At 36.4% G+C, this 15,041-nt stretch overlaps 1 protein-coding gene across 1 annotated transcript in view; it reads left to right on the top strand.

Moving 5' to 3' along the window:
- Positions 1–8,986, top strand: part of tbc1d32 (TBC1 domain family, member 32) — a 49,471-nt gene extending 40,485 nt beyond the window's left edge. Inside the window, exons 33-34 of the mRNA XM_048207397.1 lie at positions 1,743–1,931; positions 7,586–8,986. Of these exons, the coding sequence (XP_048063354.1) occupies positions 1,743–1,931; positions 7,586–7,705 (309 nt within the window). The 3' untranslated portion in view covers positions 7,706–8,986. The remainder of the gene's footprint in view (positions 1–1,742; positions 1,932–7,585) is intronic.
- Positions 8,987–15,041: the final 6,055 nt, after the last annotated feature.

Below are 15,041 nucleotides of genomic sequence, written 5' to 3'. Positions count from 1 at the left end.
TCATGTGACAGCAGATGAGAAACATTACTTGAGCCATGGAAAGAAAATTACTGTTTAAATGTTCTATAAATGGGAAAATGAACCTGTTTTACTTAAAAGAAAAAAAAAATCTCTTCAGTTCATACAGATTCTGTGACAGGAATTTTCTTTATACCAGACAGAAGTATTGATTCACTAAAGGCAATGATTGAAGGTCATTGGTGTGGTGAGTTTTACGCAGCTTAGAAAAAAAGAATGGCTATAAAAATACCCAAAGTTGTGAAACTAGTAGCTAGTTTTGAATGGACAGAAACTTAAGGAAAGAAGATTTTCTGTTTTAAATTGAGCGTCACCTCCATCACAGAGGGCATCCGTGTCTGTGCACTCAGAGAGAGTGTTTCGAATTCTAGGCAAAGCAGGAAGAGTGTCTGAAAGAGAGCCACAGATGCTGTATAAATTGCCTGCTGGAGTGGTCTGAATGTACAGGAGGCATGTACGCTTGGCAAGAATGGAACGGCATCTATGATACCGCATAATAATTGAACAGCTTCTGAGGAGGATTATATGACCTGAACTCAGTTCACCTCCACAGAAACAAAACAGAAATACGGCAAGCTTATGGATGAAAGGGATTTTTGCATATTATGATTCACGAGACTTGATATATTCCTGTGTATGAGCTCAAGGAACATTCTTTCACTGTTGTACACTGCAAAGAAAAAAAAAATCATGTTCATAATTTTTTTCTGGTGAAAATATTAATGTTTTAAGCATAAACCACACTGTTGTGTTAGATTTACACTTAAACAAGATTAAAATATATACTTAAATACTTGTCGAAAGTTAAGGGCCAGTAAGATTTTTATGCTCACGAAGGCTGCATTTATTTGAATAAAAATTACAGTAAAAACTAAATTGTGAAATATTATAACAAATAACAGTTTTGGTAAAACAACAGTTTTGTATTTTAGTCCGATTAATATTTTTGTGGAAATTGTGATACTGTTTTCAGCATTATTTGATAAATAGTAAGAAAATTGGTAACGCTTTACAATAAGGTTCATTAGTTAACTACATTAGTTAACATGAACTAATAATGAACTGCACTTTTACAGCATTTATTAATCTTTGTTAATGTTAATTTCAACATTTACTAATACATTATTAAAATCTTTATAACATTAGTTAATGCACTGTGAACTAGCATGAACAAACTATGAACAACTGTATTTTCATTAACTAACCTTAACAAAGATTAGTTAATACAGTAACAAATGTATTGCTCATGGTTAGTTCATGTTAGTTAATACATTAACTAGTGTTTAACTAATTAACCTTATTGTAAAGTGTTACCAGAAAATTAACAGCATTTATTTAAAATAGAAATATTTTGTAACATTATAAATGTCTTTATTGTCTTGATTTCTTATATTAAACTCTTGAACAGTACAGTATTCTCAAAACAAGTTTTAATATCTTGCAGTTTTGATTCTCAAATCAATTTAAATATTGTTTTACTGGAAAATGAGAAGAAAATTACTCTTTTGTGATGATTTGTTTCATAGTTAATTATGAATCTAACGCGTAATTTACAGTTGACTGCATCAGACCTTAGTCTTGAGAGCATCATGTTAGAATTCGTTTTTGATCTCTTATTTATTTTTCTAGAATCTCATATTGATTGTTTTAAAAAATGTATGGTGCAAAACTTTTCTCTGTCTCCTTCCCTCACTCTCTGTTCCTCCCTTCACACTTTTATGTAGATCTGTATTCAGTGGCTTGGCCAGTGTTTCTGGAACTACCTGGACTGGCCTGAGATCTGTCACTATGTGGCCACCTGCGTCATCATGGGACCAGATTACCAGGTGTACATGTGTGTCTCTGCCCTCCGTCACCTGCAGCAAGATATCCTGCAGCACACACAGACGCAGGACCTGCAGGTCTTTCTTAAGGTGCAGTATAACTTTGTGCTGTTCTAAACCTGTAAGATGTGGAAGACGTTTAGCTGAATGTTCACAATGCTCTTTCCGTACAATGAAAATGAATAGATCCGGGGCTGTCTAGTTCCTCAAAGGAAAGAAGGTCAGAGTTCTGAAATAATCAAAGGATTTTTGAACTATTCCTTTAAAGGTGCCATAGAACGTCTTTTTAACACTCTGAGGTCTGAGGGTATCGCCGGCGATACCACCGTGGTTTTTTTCTTACCAGTGTGAAAGAGACTCAAAATACTCCGTTAATGTTGCACATACAATTAAGAGTTATACACCATTTTAATCTGTGGAATATCTTCTTTTATTTGTGCACACTCAGAGTAAAAACAAAATGTTGTGCTTTTTGTAAAATAAAGAAAACTAACATGATGCATGATCTCTCGTCTCCTTCTGAACGAAGTCCAATCTGATAGTTCTCAGAAAATGAACTGTAACTTAGTGAATACTAATCACAAAAAAATTAGACTTATGTCTAAAAAAACGTTAAGATGTCAGGTTTTAAAACATATAAGTCAAATCGAAAACAAACATTCTGTGTTTATGTAATCTGTATGAAAAGAGAGCCATGTCAGAAGTCTGTGATTCAGCTCATTATCCGCTAATGCGGCCACACCCACGGAGCCAGCGCTATTCAGACGCAAATTAAGTCAATACATGCATACATCGTCTCAATCGTGTATTTATTGTCTTGAAAAATGTTTTGAATAGCCATAGTTAGCGATCTCTGTCCTCTGTTAGTTCGGTTAGTTCCTGGATTGCCTATTCTTCTTTAGTGCTCAGGCATTTGTGGACTAAAGGTGTACAGAGCGCCCTCCGGCTGCAAGTATGAATTGAAAACACAGTATCCAGCACTCATAGTAATGACAATAAATCCTGAATAAATATTACTCTTCTGTATAGAAAATTGACAAACATATGAGAATCCATCAATATTTCTCCAAATGTGCATGCTTTTAAGCTAAAAGCCTATATGAAATGCCATAGAGGTAACATAATTGTTCAGACACTTTGCATCACAGAAATGCATTATATTTTAAAGAATATAATAGAATACCATTATTTTAAATTGTAATAATATTTCACAGTATTGCTGTTTTTTCTGTATGTTTGATTTACACCATCATGAGATTTGAATCATGATCACAGAGGGTTTTTTCACAGCCTACCTGACTGAAAGGCCTCATTAATATGCAAGTCATTTCAGGTCATTATTATGTGATTCTTTTGTCTTCTCAGGTGAGAATCACCCATTATACATGAGGATTCATGCCTCCACGCATACTGTGTTTCTTGACCAAAGATGTTTTAGAAAATTTAAATCTCTCTATTGTTTTATATGAACAAGCAGGCAGCATAATTTTGACCTCATTTTGAAGCAAAAACTCTAGTCTACAACCTCAAATACCCAGAAGTCTTGTGAACAAAGATTTAATATATATTTTTTGGCTTTATTTCAGTGACTTAAGTTTTTTGTTTTTTCAATAACCACGCATAAACTTTATTCCTTCAAAAACACAAACATGTACATACATGTTCCTCACATATTATTGTAGCCTAGTTTGTGCTGAATACAGTGTAATGACACTTTTTCCATTAATATGTTTATGAACAACTGAAAAAAGCACAAATGTCAGGGCATGTCAAAACTTCTCCAGGGTCCCAAAAATCCTCAGACCCCTGAGGGTTAAAAGATGTAATATAAGTCTAAGGTGTCCCCTGAATGTGTCTGTGAAGTTTCAGCTCAAAATACCCCATATATGTTTTTTTATTCATTTTTTTAACTGCCTATTTTGGGGCATCATTAAATATGCGCCGATTCAGGCTGCAGCCCCTTTAAATTCTCGTGCTCCCCCGCCCCCCGGAGCTCGTGCTTGCCTTGAACAGCATAAACACAGTTCACACAGCTAATATAACCCTCAAAATGGATCTTTACAAAGTGTTCGTCTTGCAACATGTCTAATCGCGTAAGTATGGTATTTATTTGGATGTTTACATTTGATTCTGAATGAGTTTGATAGTGCTCCGTGGCTAACGGCTAATGCTACACTGTTGGAGAGATTTATAAAGAATGAAGTTGTGTTTATGCATTATACAGACTGCAAGTGTTTAAAAATGAAAATAACGACAGTCTTGTCTCCTTGAATACAGTAAGAAACGATGGTAACTTTAACCACATTTAACAGTACATTAGCAACATGCTAAAGAAACATTTAGAAAGACAATTTACAAATATCACTAAAAATATCATGATATCATGGATCATGTCAGTTATTATTGCTCCATCTGCCATTTTTCGCTATTGTTCTTGCTTGCTTACCTAGTCTGATGATTCTGCTGTGCACATCCAGACGTTCTGCCCTTGTCTAATGGCTTGAACATGAGCTGGCATATGCAAATATTGGGGGCGTACACCCTGACTGTTACGTAACAGTCGGTGTTATGTTGAGATTCGCCTGTTTTCCGGAGGTCTTTTAAACAAATGAGATTTATATAAGAAGGAGGAAACAATGGAGTTTGAAACTCACTGTATGTCATTTCCATGTACTGAACTCTTGTTATTCAACTATGCCAAGGTAAATTCAATATTTAATTCTAGGGCACCTTTAAGGTAAGAACACAGTGAGGCAGTGTTGTTATAAAGGGAGCATGGAGTGTGCAAGCATGGCTGCAGTAAATCAGATTAAGCACACTCTTGTCCTTGTTTCACCCTTAAAAGTTCCAAACTTTTTAGTGCTTGTGTGTTAGTCGTTGTTCACGTTGTACTCAACAGAGAAACCGTTTCAGGCAGTTCCTTAAAGGTTTCTGAGGATTTTTAAGATTGCAAAAATTATCTGTATTTCATCTAAATTAAAGATCAGGAATGGAAATTACCCATAACAATCCCTCCTGATGTCACTCTGAAGCTGAATGCCAGAGTAAATGTACAATGAATCCATTTTGGATGATTCAACAAAGCAGAAATCAAACTCAACTAAAGTCATTCTTTGTTTGCAGGATTTCAAAAGCAATTGTCTGTCACTACTGAATACTTCCAACACTTTGAAAACCATGAAACAGTTTGGCTAGTGAGTTCAAAGCATCCTGCAAAACCATTTTAGGCTTTTTTTTTCTTCTTCGTTATCAGCAACAATAGGTAGTGGAATAGTTTTAATGTCTTTAGATAATGGGTACTTGTAATTAAAATGTCATTTTTAGTGTTTCATTTTGAACACATCAGCGTGCATCCACTTTCTGGTTTTGAATGGCTATATAGGCGGGAGACTTTTTTCAGCTTTAATGAAGCATCTAGACTTTTCACAATAGTTCTGCTCTGTGGTTTAATGTTAGTTTTTTTTTTGTTTTTTAGTTTTTTTTGCCACTTCACAGCTGTCATCAATGGTTTGAAGAAATTCAAATAATCTTCCACACAACAAAACCTAAAAAGAAGAAATGTACAGCCTGTCATCATTTACTCACCTTCATGTTGTTTTAAACATATATATCACTCTCTTCTATACATTACAAAACTAAGTATTTAGCAGATTCTTTGACATATAACAAAAGATTTTAATATGCCATATTCATCACACCAGGTTTGAAATGCCAAGTTTAAATATAGAGTCATGTGAATGTTTATGCTGCTTTTTTCTCAAATTCTCAAAATGTGAACATCCTTCAAAACTTATTATTTTATGTTCTTTGAAAGAAAGTAATTAGAACAGCTTGATGGTGAATCAGGTTTTCAAATTTGGGTGACCTACCCCTATAAGTTCACCCTAAAGACTGTAGTTGGATGAGATCTCAACTTACAATAGGTTGTACGTAATTTAATTCGGCCTCATTTGAGAACCTTTCGTAAATATATGAGTAAATTTGCGCATAAAACAGACCTTCCCGACAACTCTCCTCTGGATTCACAAATGCTACGTAAACATCAGATTTGATAGTTAAATGTATGTTAATGAGTTCCAATCATTCGTAAATAGTGTGCGCATGCTTGTTCAAAATTAGCATAATCCTCGCCTATGAATTACAACTACGCAAATTACGTGTCCAGGAGCGCTGTGGAATCTTCTGGACTCCCTTTTTAGGTTTGGCTCCAGTATATTGCATAAATGCTAAAGAGACTAAATGGACATATTCCTAACAATAAATATTCAATTAATGGGTGTCTGCCAAAGCATTTTTAACCAGCTAAAAAAATGCCAGACACTCTTCTGAAAATAGCCAGCTGGTGGCGCTTGAGGGCACTTTGGAGGCACAGTGTTTTTCCAGCTGAGAGATGCCTTGGTTGCCATGATGATATGGAATATGCCCAGGCAGTATTGTGTTACTAGTGTCTCATTTTGAAGAATATAAATGAATATAAAAATGCAGTAATAACTTCACCATTGTTCAGTTCCTACGCTGTGATTGGATGGCGGGGTAAAAAGTGACAGTGACGAGCGCTGTGTTTTACCCAAAGTTGAAAATCTACAAACTATTTTACCAAAACTCTTAGCTACAAAAAAAAAGGCAGTTGACCTGTTATTACGGTACATAGTGCATCAAAATGCAGTGTTTGCCTAAAATAACACAGACCGTTTCTAAATGTTTTATGCACCATTTATATGTGGTAGAGAGCAGATGTAAATTTATTTTGAGCTAACATTTTGAAAATTTTCATGAATCAGAAAATTTACATTAGAACTGCTTTAAGAATGATTTACACAATTTGTTCTGCTCGCGTTTCATGAATGAGGCCCAATGTATGTAAAAATTATGTTGGAGAAAACCAACTTTTTGTCATCAGAGCAGCATTTGCAATTTCATGGTCTTTATCTATTCTTCTTAGATTACTCTTTCACATATTGTCAGTTATTATCTGACTCTATTCAGGTCTATTGAAAGATGCTTCGTATATGACATCTAGCATTCATCAGCAGTAGATAAAATTGGTTATTGTTTGTTTTACTATTCCAGTCATTAGTTTTTTTTTTTGTTTTTTTTAAAGCATTTCGATTTTCTGTTTTCTTTTGTCATTGCAAACCTACTGCTGTGGTCTGCAGTTGTATCACAAAACTGCTTATACTGCAGGCATGTTTTATTTAATGCAGCAAACTCATAAAGGTTTATTATCCCTTCTCTCATTTTCATCCATTCACCATGAACCGAAGTGTCCTTTTGTAACTTCAGGCATAGCTTTAGGACTAGCATCCGCTGACTCATCGTAAACAAAATGTAATTCATTTGGCTTTGTCTAAACGATATTATTTATCCCCAGCTAAATGTCAGAGTGTATTAGGCGGTGCATTGTTTATTTAGTACACAAATGTGTAGCCATACCTCATGTAGTGCCTGTATATGACCTCTTGTTTCATTAATAAAGACCTTTTGTTACAGTTGGCAGTGAGGTTTGTCACAATATTTATTATGTGTAAAATTGTGCATGCTCTCATAAAGCAGAACACAATTTTCAGAGTAATCTTAACTACTCTGTGTGCAACATAATCAGGATCTGCTCAGCCTGGAATATCAAACTCTCATCGGATTGAGCGTAATCTATTCTAAAGCTGGTTTAAGCCTGTTCTACCTCTTTTCTGCAAACCGGCTCTCTCAAGCGCAGTTTATCAAATCTTCTTCTGTTCTGCTTGTAGGAGGAACCAATCCACGGCTTCAGGGTGAGTAATTACCTGGAGTACATGGAGGGGCTGGAGTGCAACTACAGATCCATGGTGCTCTCGGACATGAGGAGCATCTTGCCAAGGAGCAGCTAGAAGGAAATCGGAAGATCAGCAGGGAATGAAAGTGCTTGTGGTACAGAATGAGACTGAAAATGTTGCATGGAATTTAGGCTGCTTTTGTAGCGCAACACGCTTGACGTGCAAAGAGGCCAGGGTTTTGATGAACACCATGTGAATATTTCCCTTTTGCTTTCATTCTCTTTGATTTTTGGATTCTTATATTGAAGTATTCTCACTCAGGGGATCATAAATATTAGAAAAACTCTTCAAAGCCACATTGCCAGTCAATGAGAGGTGTAAAGCATAGTAAATAAGTAACTGTAGTGAATCGGTCAAAGTGATGTGCAAAAAGGATGCCTTTCGAACCATCATTCGAACTTCCCTTACCTTTTTTATTTTTCTTGCACAGATCTCTGGATTGGTCAGTCGCAGCATTGTGTGGTACTTTTTTTTTTTGTATATATATTATACATACACTCACACAGATTAAGATTGACATAAAGATTCAGGACAGATCATGTTAAGGACAGAAGTAAAACTCTGCACCAAACTTAATGTGCGGTCACATTTACCTTTGTTCGGTGAGTTTTAATGGGTGAAATCCAGTGATTTCAATAGGAATCCACTTAATTGGGAATTTTGCGGGGGCACAAAATATTTCACAACAGGTTCAATTTGCGAATCCGTGTTGACCGACAGGAAGCTGCTTGGTTTGAAAGTGTATTCAATGGACCTGTTTTGCTTGCGAAATTTCAGTAATGTGGCCATACCTTCACGGTTGTTGACCTCAGATGTAGGTTCACAAGTCACTCGGCCTGTTGACATCAGTAAATATGAAAAATTGCTGTTTTAATGGAAAATCAAACATGAACTGAAGTATGTGTGATCTACTAATATGTCAACATGAGTATAGGATGAATCACAGGCCAATTTTGTTGTGTAGTGTTTTTTTTCCCTAAAGGCATACATTAACATCTGCAGTCTCTAATTCCCATCCTAAGGAAGCTGTATAGAGAGGCGGTATCACGTTGACAGGCCGTCATTAGCACATAGATGCAATCTCTCGCCCTCGCCATCTGTAACTCACACTGTGAATAATGAATCAGATCATTAGAGAGGTGTCTTTTTCCTTCACAACAACTTCTGAATATTGCATACGGTTTACTCAGTAGGAGGCAGAAGCAGTAATTTTAAGCTGTAAAAAGTTCCCTCAGAGTGCATATTTTTCACTGTTGCATATTTCCTCTATTACTCCTAAATAACGTCTATGTATATGCTCAGATACAACTACTGCATTAAAATCAGTTGTGCGTCCTCTGTTGACTTTATCTTTGTGTAATCAAAACAAGCTGTACACATTAATCAGGTTAATGATTTAATGACTGATTGTTTGCCAACAGTCATCTAGAAATCCGAAGTGTGTCTTGTGTTGGCTCCGTATAAACTGTCAATACAAGCCTTTTGTGACGTGGATGTTGATGATCTATCTATACCGACCAAAATGGTAGGATAATTAGAAAAGACTAATTATGGGTAATTAAACTGATTAACTTATAATTAGGACCTATCTGTCTCTGTATTAGGCTTGAGGAGTTGCATTAGCTTGATTTGCTCTGGTAAATATGCTTTATTGTTCTCCTTCACATTAATTATCCCTGTTATGACTGCCAAATTCCACTTCCTGAAGAATCTACTTCATGAATGGGTGAATTTTAATCAAAAGTGAGCATCACTATCCCTTACTCACTCTGAAGGGCACTTGAAATTAGTAATCTAAGGGTGTGAGTCACCTTTATTTGTATAGTGCAGATTGTTTCAAAGCAGCTTTGATAACAGGAAAATAATGCAACAAAGTTTGTTTTGGCTGTACAGCAGGTTTGGGTCGTTAAGGGCAAAATGCACAAGTTGCCTTCAGTGGCCTGTAGATGCCAATATCACTTCTTTTGTAGCAGAAATAAACTGCTTCAGAAAAAGTTAGGTGCAATGCAAAATGATAATCAGTAAAACTACAAAGTAGCCAAAAAGATACTTAAAGGGTTACTTCAGGATTTAGCATTAAGCATTTATGTATTAGTAGAATACCACTAGTATTTTCGAATTACCGTACTTTCCCCCTTCATATCAGCCCGAGATGAGAGATTTATGCATTTTTATTCTGTAAAAAAGCCTCCGATGACGCAAAAATCGTCATTTTGCGTCATCGGAGGCTTTTTTGGCCAGAGGCTTAAAACTACAGCCAGTAATAGCAGGTAGTTCCGCATTTTTTCACCACGCCCATACATATGGGCGTTTGAGGTTACTCACGGACATAGATCAAAGATTTTATCAAAAGTGGGTGTCAATTAGATTTTTAAGCTTACAGTAATTAACATTATTTTGTTATAGTCTGCACTACATCAGTGGTTCATCTCGCAAATCTATCGGTCTCTGCAGTCATCTCAACCAATACAGCAAAAGGCTTTTGTGGTAACGTTAGCATAAATAGATAAATAGACTAACTCAGTTTTACAGAACAGTGGCTTTACTTTGATAACAGTCAACTTATATGTAATTGTCTATCTAACGTTACTTTGCTAAGTTTGCAGTTTTACTGCTACCTACAACACTACATATAGGCTACTGTGTTATCAGTCTAGTATCAGCGAGTCTTACCTCTAGGCGAATACGCTTAGTACCAGATGCCCAGGCTGTTCGTCCTCTGGGAAAGTGAATATTGATGGTATTGCGGTGTCCTTCAGAATGGTTCTCTTCATTGCAAGGATATTTGGTTCGTAGTCCTCGTGCTTGAAATGGAGACTACATATTCTGCGTTTTTTTAGGTTTTCTATAACGGTGTCATCTCCAGACTTCGGGTGTTTGATGGCCCGCAGCCACTGTTTACATCGCTCCAAATCTTTAACTTAATCGGAAAATGATGGAAACTTACTTGTCCTTTCCTGGTTTTGGGTGTACATCCAGGTACAAAGCAATTTAGCACCATTTCGCTGTAAATGTATGAACTAACTCACGATTTATAGAATTAATATGTAACAAAGCAAGCCTAGTTGTTTGAATTTTCCTGGTAATGCCGCCTGTAACCGATAGGTGTGGTTTGGGCATGGCCTGGCAAGGGCAGCAAAACAAGTGCATTCTGGGAGTTGTTGTCTTTCATCCACATTAGTCAAAAATACATTTTCTGCCTTTTTTCAGTCTAGAAAGCTCCAAATTCAAAAATAATTTCACATTTCTATTACATAAATGACCAATTTTAAATACACATTCATCTTTCCAGGGGTGAAGTACCCCTTTAAGTACAGTAACTATTTACATTTACTCAAATATTTTACTCCACTGACATCATGAATTTAAACGCATTTACAAGGCAGGAATAAACAGTGCTTCTGCAGTGAAAGTTTGAGAAGGCAGCTGAAATATAATATCTGACTATATCAATGCAACTGAATTTAAATAATTATGTTCACAAATTGTTATTTTTTTAAATATCTATTGTATTAAAGCTTAAAATTATTTGTCAGTTCATATAATAATTATATAAATATATGAATTATAATTCATATAATATAAATATGTTACATAATAAGCAGCAAAAGATGGGCAATTTTGTCTCTACTCTGGTGAACCTGATTTCACCAAGTGCAACATGTTCCTGGATCAACATCTTTGTTGATCCTGGAACAACATTCCAATTAACCCGTTAGATTTGGGGGACAAGTTTACAGTTTATGTCAAGCTTAGGCTTAAAACCAGGGTTAGGTGCTTCTACATCAGTGTTGAAGGTGCTCTAAGCGATCCTGGGTGGAGCAACTTCCTTTTGACGTTCGAAGTGTTGTCAAACAAAACAGAGGCTAGCTAGACCCTCCCTCCTCCAAACAGAGTTTGCTCAAACTAATCTCAAAATGACCTGGGTAGCAACTGAAACCAGCTTTGTGCAACAGGCCTCATGAGGTTTGTTAGTAGTAGTTTAGAAAAAATACTTTAGTGTTGCTCTACACTTTGCAAACAGCCCGTTTTGAATTTGTCCTGTATTTCGGGTGAAGCTAAGCAGTTGTCCTTTAACATTGATGTTCAAGTGTCAGTCATCGGATATCTACTTATTGTGCATTGATGGACATACAATCAATCTGAAAGTCTTTGAAGAAGATATCACAAGCATTATCCATCTCCATTAAACTCCAGGATCTCAAGGGGTGAGGAGATGAATCCATTTTCTCTCTGTATCAGTTCTAATCTGGACTGATTAGCGTGTGATTAGAATGCATGACTTTAACTCTCCCTGTCTGCTAACCCAACGATTGGTCAGTTTCTACAGCAAATGGATGAGATGGAGGGAGTCGATTCTTATTCCTAGTGGAATAGAGGATGCTTAAGGATCAGGCTCAAACTAAAGAGAGTTCAGACTTTGTGTGGAAAGTTAAACTCTTCTGTTCAAAGTAGGCACTGAAGAAAGAAAACGAAGAGAAGAGCTGAGAGGCAGACGAAGATTACCACACGGCATAACTCATCCATTCCCTGTCAGAAGAAGCCAATAATTTATAACACACAATATGTATTGTACACACGCTTCCTCAGTCAAGTTGGAGCCCCGCTTTCATCACACAACATCAATACCACCCGTTTGAATCGTATCGCTGCTCTGCAGTAGCATGACGGTGTCCTCTGGCTCAGCTCCTAACATATTTAGAGACTTTTCTTTTCAGATATTCTCTTTTCGTTGTGATCTAAGCCATAATGACACCATCAGCACAATTTCCCCTCAGGCCCACCTGATGAGACCATCAGGTTAATTGCAAAAAGTCTCATTAGCGTTATCATACAAGCAGCCATTTGAATTACCAGAAACACAATACTTACCAGAGCACAGAGTGTGTCCAATGAATCGAATATGAGAGCGTGATGATCAACTAGTGCAGATAACCCGGGCAAAAAGCAGCATTATTCTCAAATGTCTCTGTCTCTTCGAACCACAGGAAGAGAGATCACAGATAGTGTTTGAGTGAAGATTTCACACATCTATCTATCTATCTATCTATCTATCTATCTATCTATCTATCTATCTATCTATCTATCTATCTATCTATCTATCTATTGTTCTATCGTTCTATTGATCTGTCTATTGTTCTATCGATCTATCTATCATTCTGTCTGTCATTGTCTGTTGTTCTGTCTGTCGTTCTTTCTGTCTTTCTGTCTGTAGTTCTATCTGTCTGTCTTTGTCTTTCGTTCTATCTGTCATTCTGTCTGTCTGTCTGTTGTTCTGTCTGTCGTTCTTTCTGTCCTATCTATCTTTCTGTCTGTAGTTCTATCTATCTATCAGTCTGTCTATCTGTCTGTCGTTCTTTCATTCTATATATCTGTCTGTCGTTCTGTCTGTTGTTCTTTCTGTCCTTCTATCTATCTATCTTTCTGTCTGTCATTCTATCTGTCTGTCTGTTGTTCTGTCTGTCGTTCTTTCTGTCTGTCTTTGTCTTTCGTTCTATCTGTCGTTCTGTCTGTCTGTCGTTCTTTCTGTCCTATCTATCTTTCTGTGTCATTTTATCTGTCTCTGTTGTTCTGTCTGTCGTTCTTTCTGTCTGTCTTTGTCTTTCGTTCTATCTGTCGTTCTGTCTGTCTGTTGTTCTGTCTGTCGTTCTTTCTGTCCTATCTATCTTTCTGTCTGTAGTTCTATCTATCTATCAGTCTGTCTATCTGTCTGTCGTTCTTTCATTCTATATATCTGTCTGTCGTTCTGTCTGTTGATCTTTCTGTCCTTCTATCTATCTATCTTTCTGTCTGTCATTCTATCTGTCTGTCTGTTGTTCTGTCTGTCGTTCTTTCTGTCTGTCTTTGTCTTTCGTTCTATCTGTTGTTCTGTCTGTCGTTCTTTCTGTCCTATCTATCTTTCTGTCTGTAGTTCTATCTATCTATCAGTCTGTCTATCTGTCTGTCGTTCTTTCATTCTATATATCTGTCTGTCGTTCTGTCTGTTGTTCTTTCTGTCCTTCTATCTATCTTTCTGTCTGTCGTTCTTTCTGTCCTATCTATCTTTCTGTAGTTCTGTAGTTCTATCTATCTGTCTGTCTGTCTGTCGTTCTGTCTGTTCTTTCTGTCCTTCTATCTATCTATCTTTCTGTCTATAGTTCTATCTGTCTGTCTTTGTCTGTTGTTCTGTCTGTCGTTCTTTCTGTCCTATCTATCTTTCTGTCTGTAGTTCTATCTATCAGTCTATCTGTCTGTCGTTCTGTCTGTTGTGCTTTTATTCTATATATCTTTTTGTCTGTCATTCTGTCTGTCATTCTGTCTGTTGTTCTTTCTGTCCTTCTGTCTATCTTTCTGTCTGTAGTTCTATCTGTCTGTCTTTGTCTGTCGTTCTGTCTATCTGTCTGTCATTCTTTCATTCTATATATCTGTCTGTCTGTCGTTCTGTCTGTTGTTCTTTCTGTCCTTCTATCTATCTTTCTGTCTGTAGTTCTATCTGTCTATCAGTCTGTCTATCTGTCGTTCTGTCTCGTTCTTTCATTCTATATACTGTCTGTCATTCTGTCTGTTGTTCTGTCTGTCATTTTATATATCTGTCTGTCTGTTGTTCTGTCTGTCGTTCTTTCTGTCCTATCTATCTTTCTGTTTGTAGTTCTATCTATCAGTCTGTCTATCTGTCTGTCGTTCTGTCTGTCGTTCTTTCTATCATTCTGTCTGTTGTTCTATGTTGTTCTTTCTATGTTCTTTCTATTGTTCTATTTGTCGTTCTATCATTCGTCTATCTGTCATTCTATCTATCGATCTGTCTCGTTTTTTTCTGTCGTTCTATCTATCATTCTGTCATTCTATCTATCTATCTATCTATCTATCTGTCTGTTCTTTCTGTCGTTCTATCTATTCACAGCCATAGTTTTAAGTAACAGTATTCTAATGGTGGGTAGAAAAATGACAGTCGGTGATGTTCATAGCATACATCCATCCATCCATCCATCCAGATAAGTTTGATATGGACATCACTAAAATTGATAACTCACAGTTCTGTCATTCCCAAGCAGGAGAAGGATAAATGAGAGTTTGTGACCAGTAGAATCTGACAAATCTAATTATTTCAAGAAGAATATTAGTAACTGCTGTTTTGAACCCATAATCAGATGCCAAAAAGCATTTCCAAAATCAAATTATTTATTTATTCCATATATAATTATTTATTCCTTTAGACACATATTTTTTGTTTCAGTTAGCTTGATGTTAAACTCATGTGCCACCACTTAACTGTGAAAAAAGGAGATGACAAAAAAAAAAAAAGAAGAAGAAAAAATAACATCTCACCACAAAGAGCAAGCCAAATGAAATTGTGGGTGTTAATTGGGGGAAAAATAACTGTACCATCGCTTTGCGTGGACAGCTGAGAGTT

This window comes from Megalobrama amblycephala, linkage group LG11 (genome assembly GCF_018812025.1).
Source record: "Megalobrama amblycephala isolate DHTTF-2021 linkage group LG11, ASM1881202v1, whole genome shotgun sequence".
Lineage (NCBI taxonomy): Eukaryota > Metazoa > Chordata > Actinopteri > Cypriniformes > Xenocyprididae > Megalobrama > Megalobrama amblycephala.
Note: the sequence above shows the minus strand (reverse complement) of the source record. Positions and strands in the feature narration are given on the sequence as shown.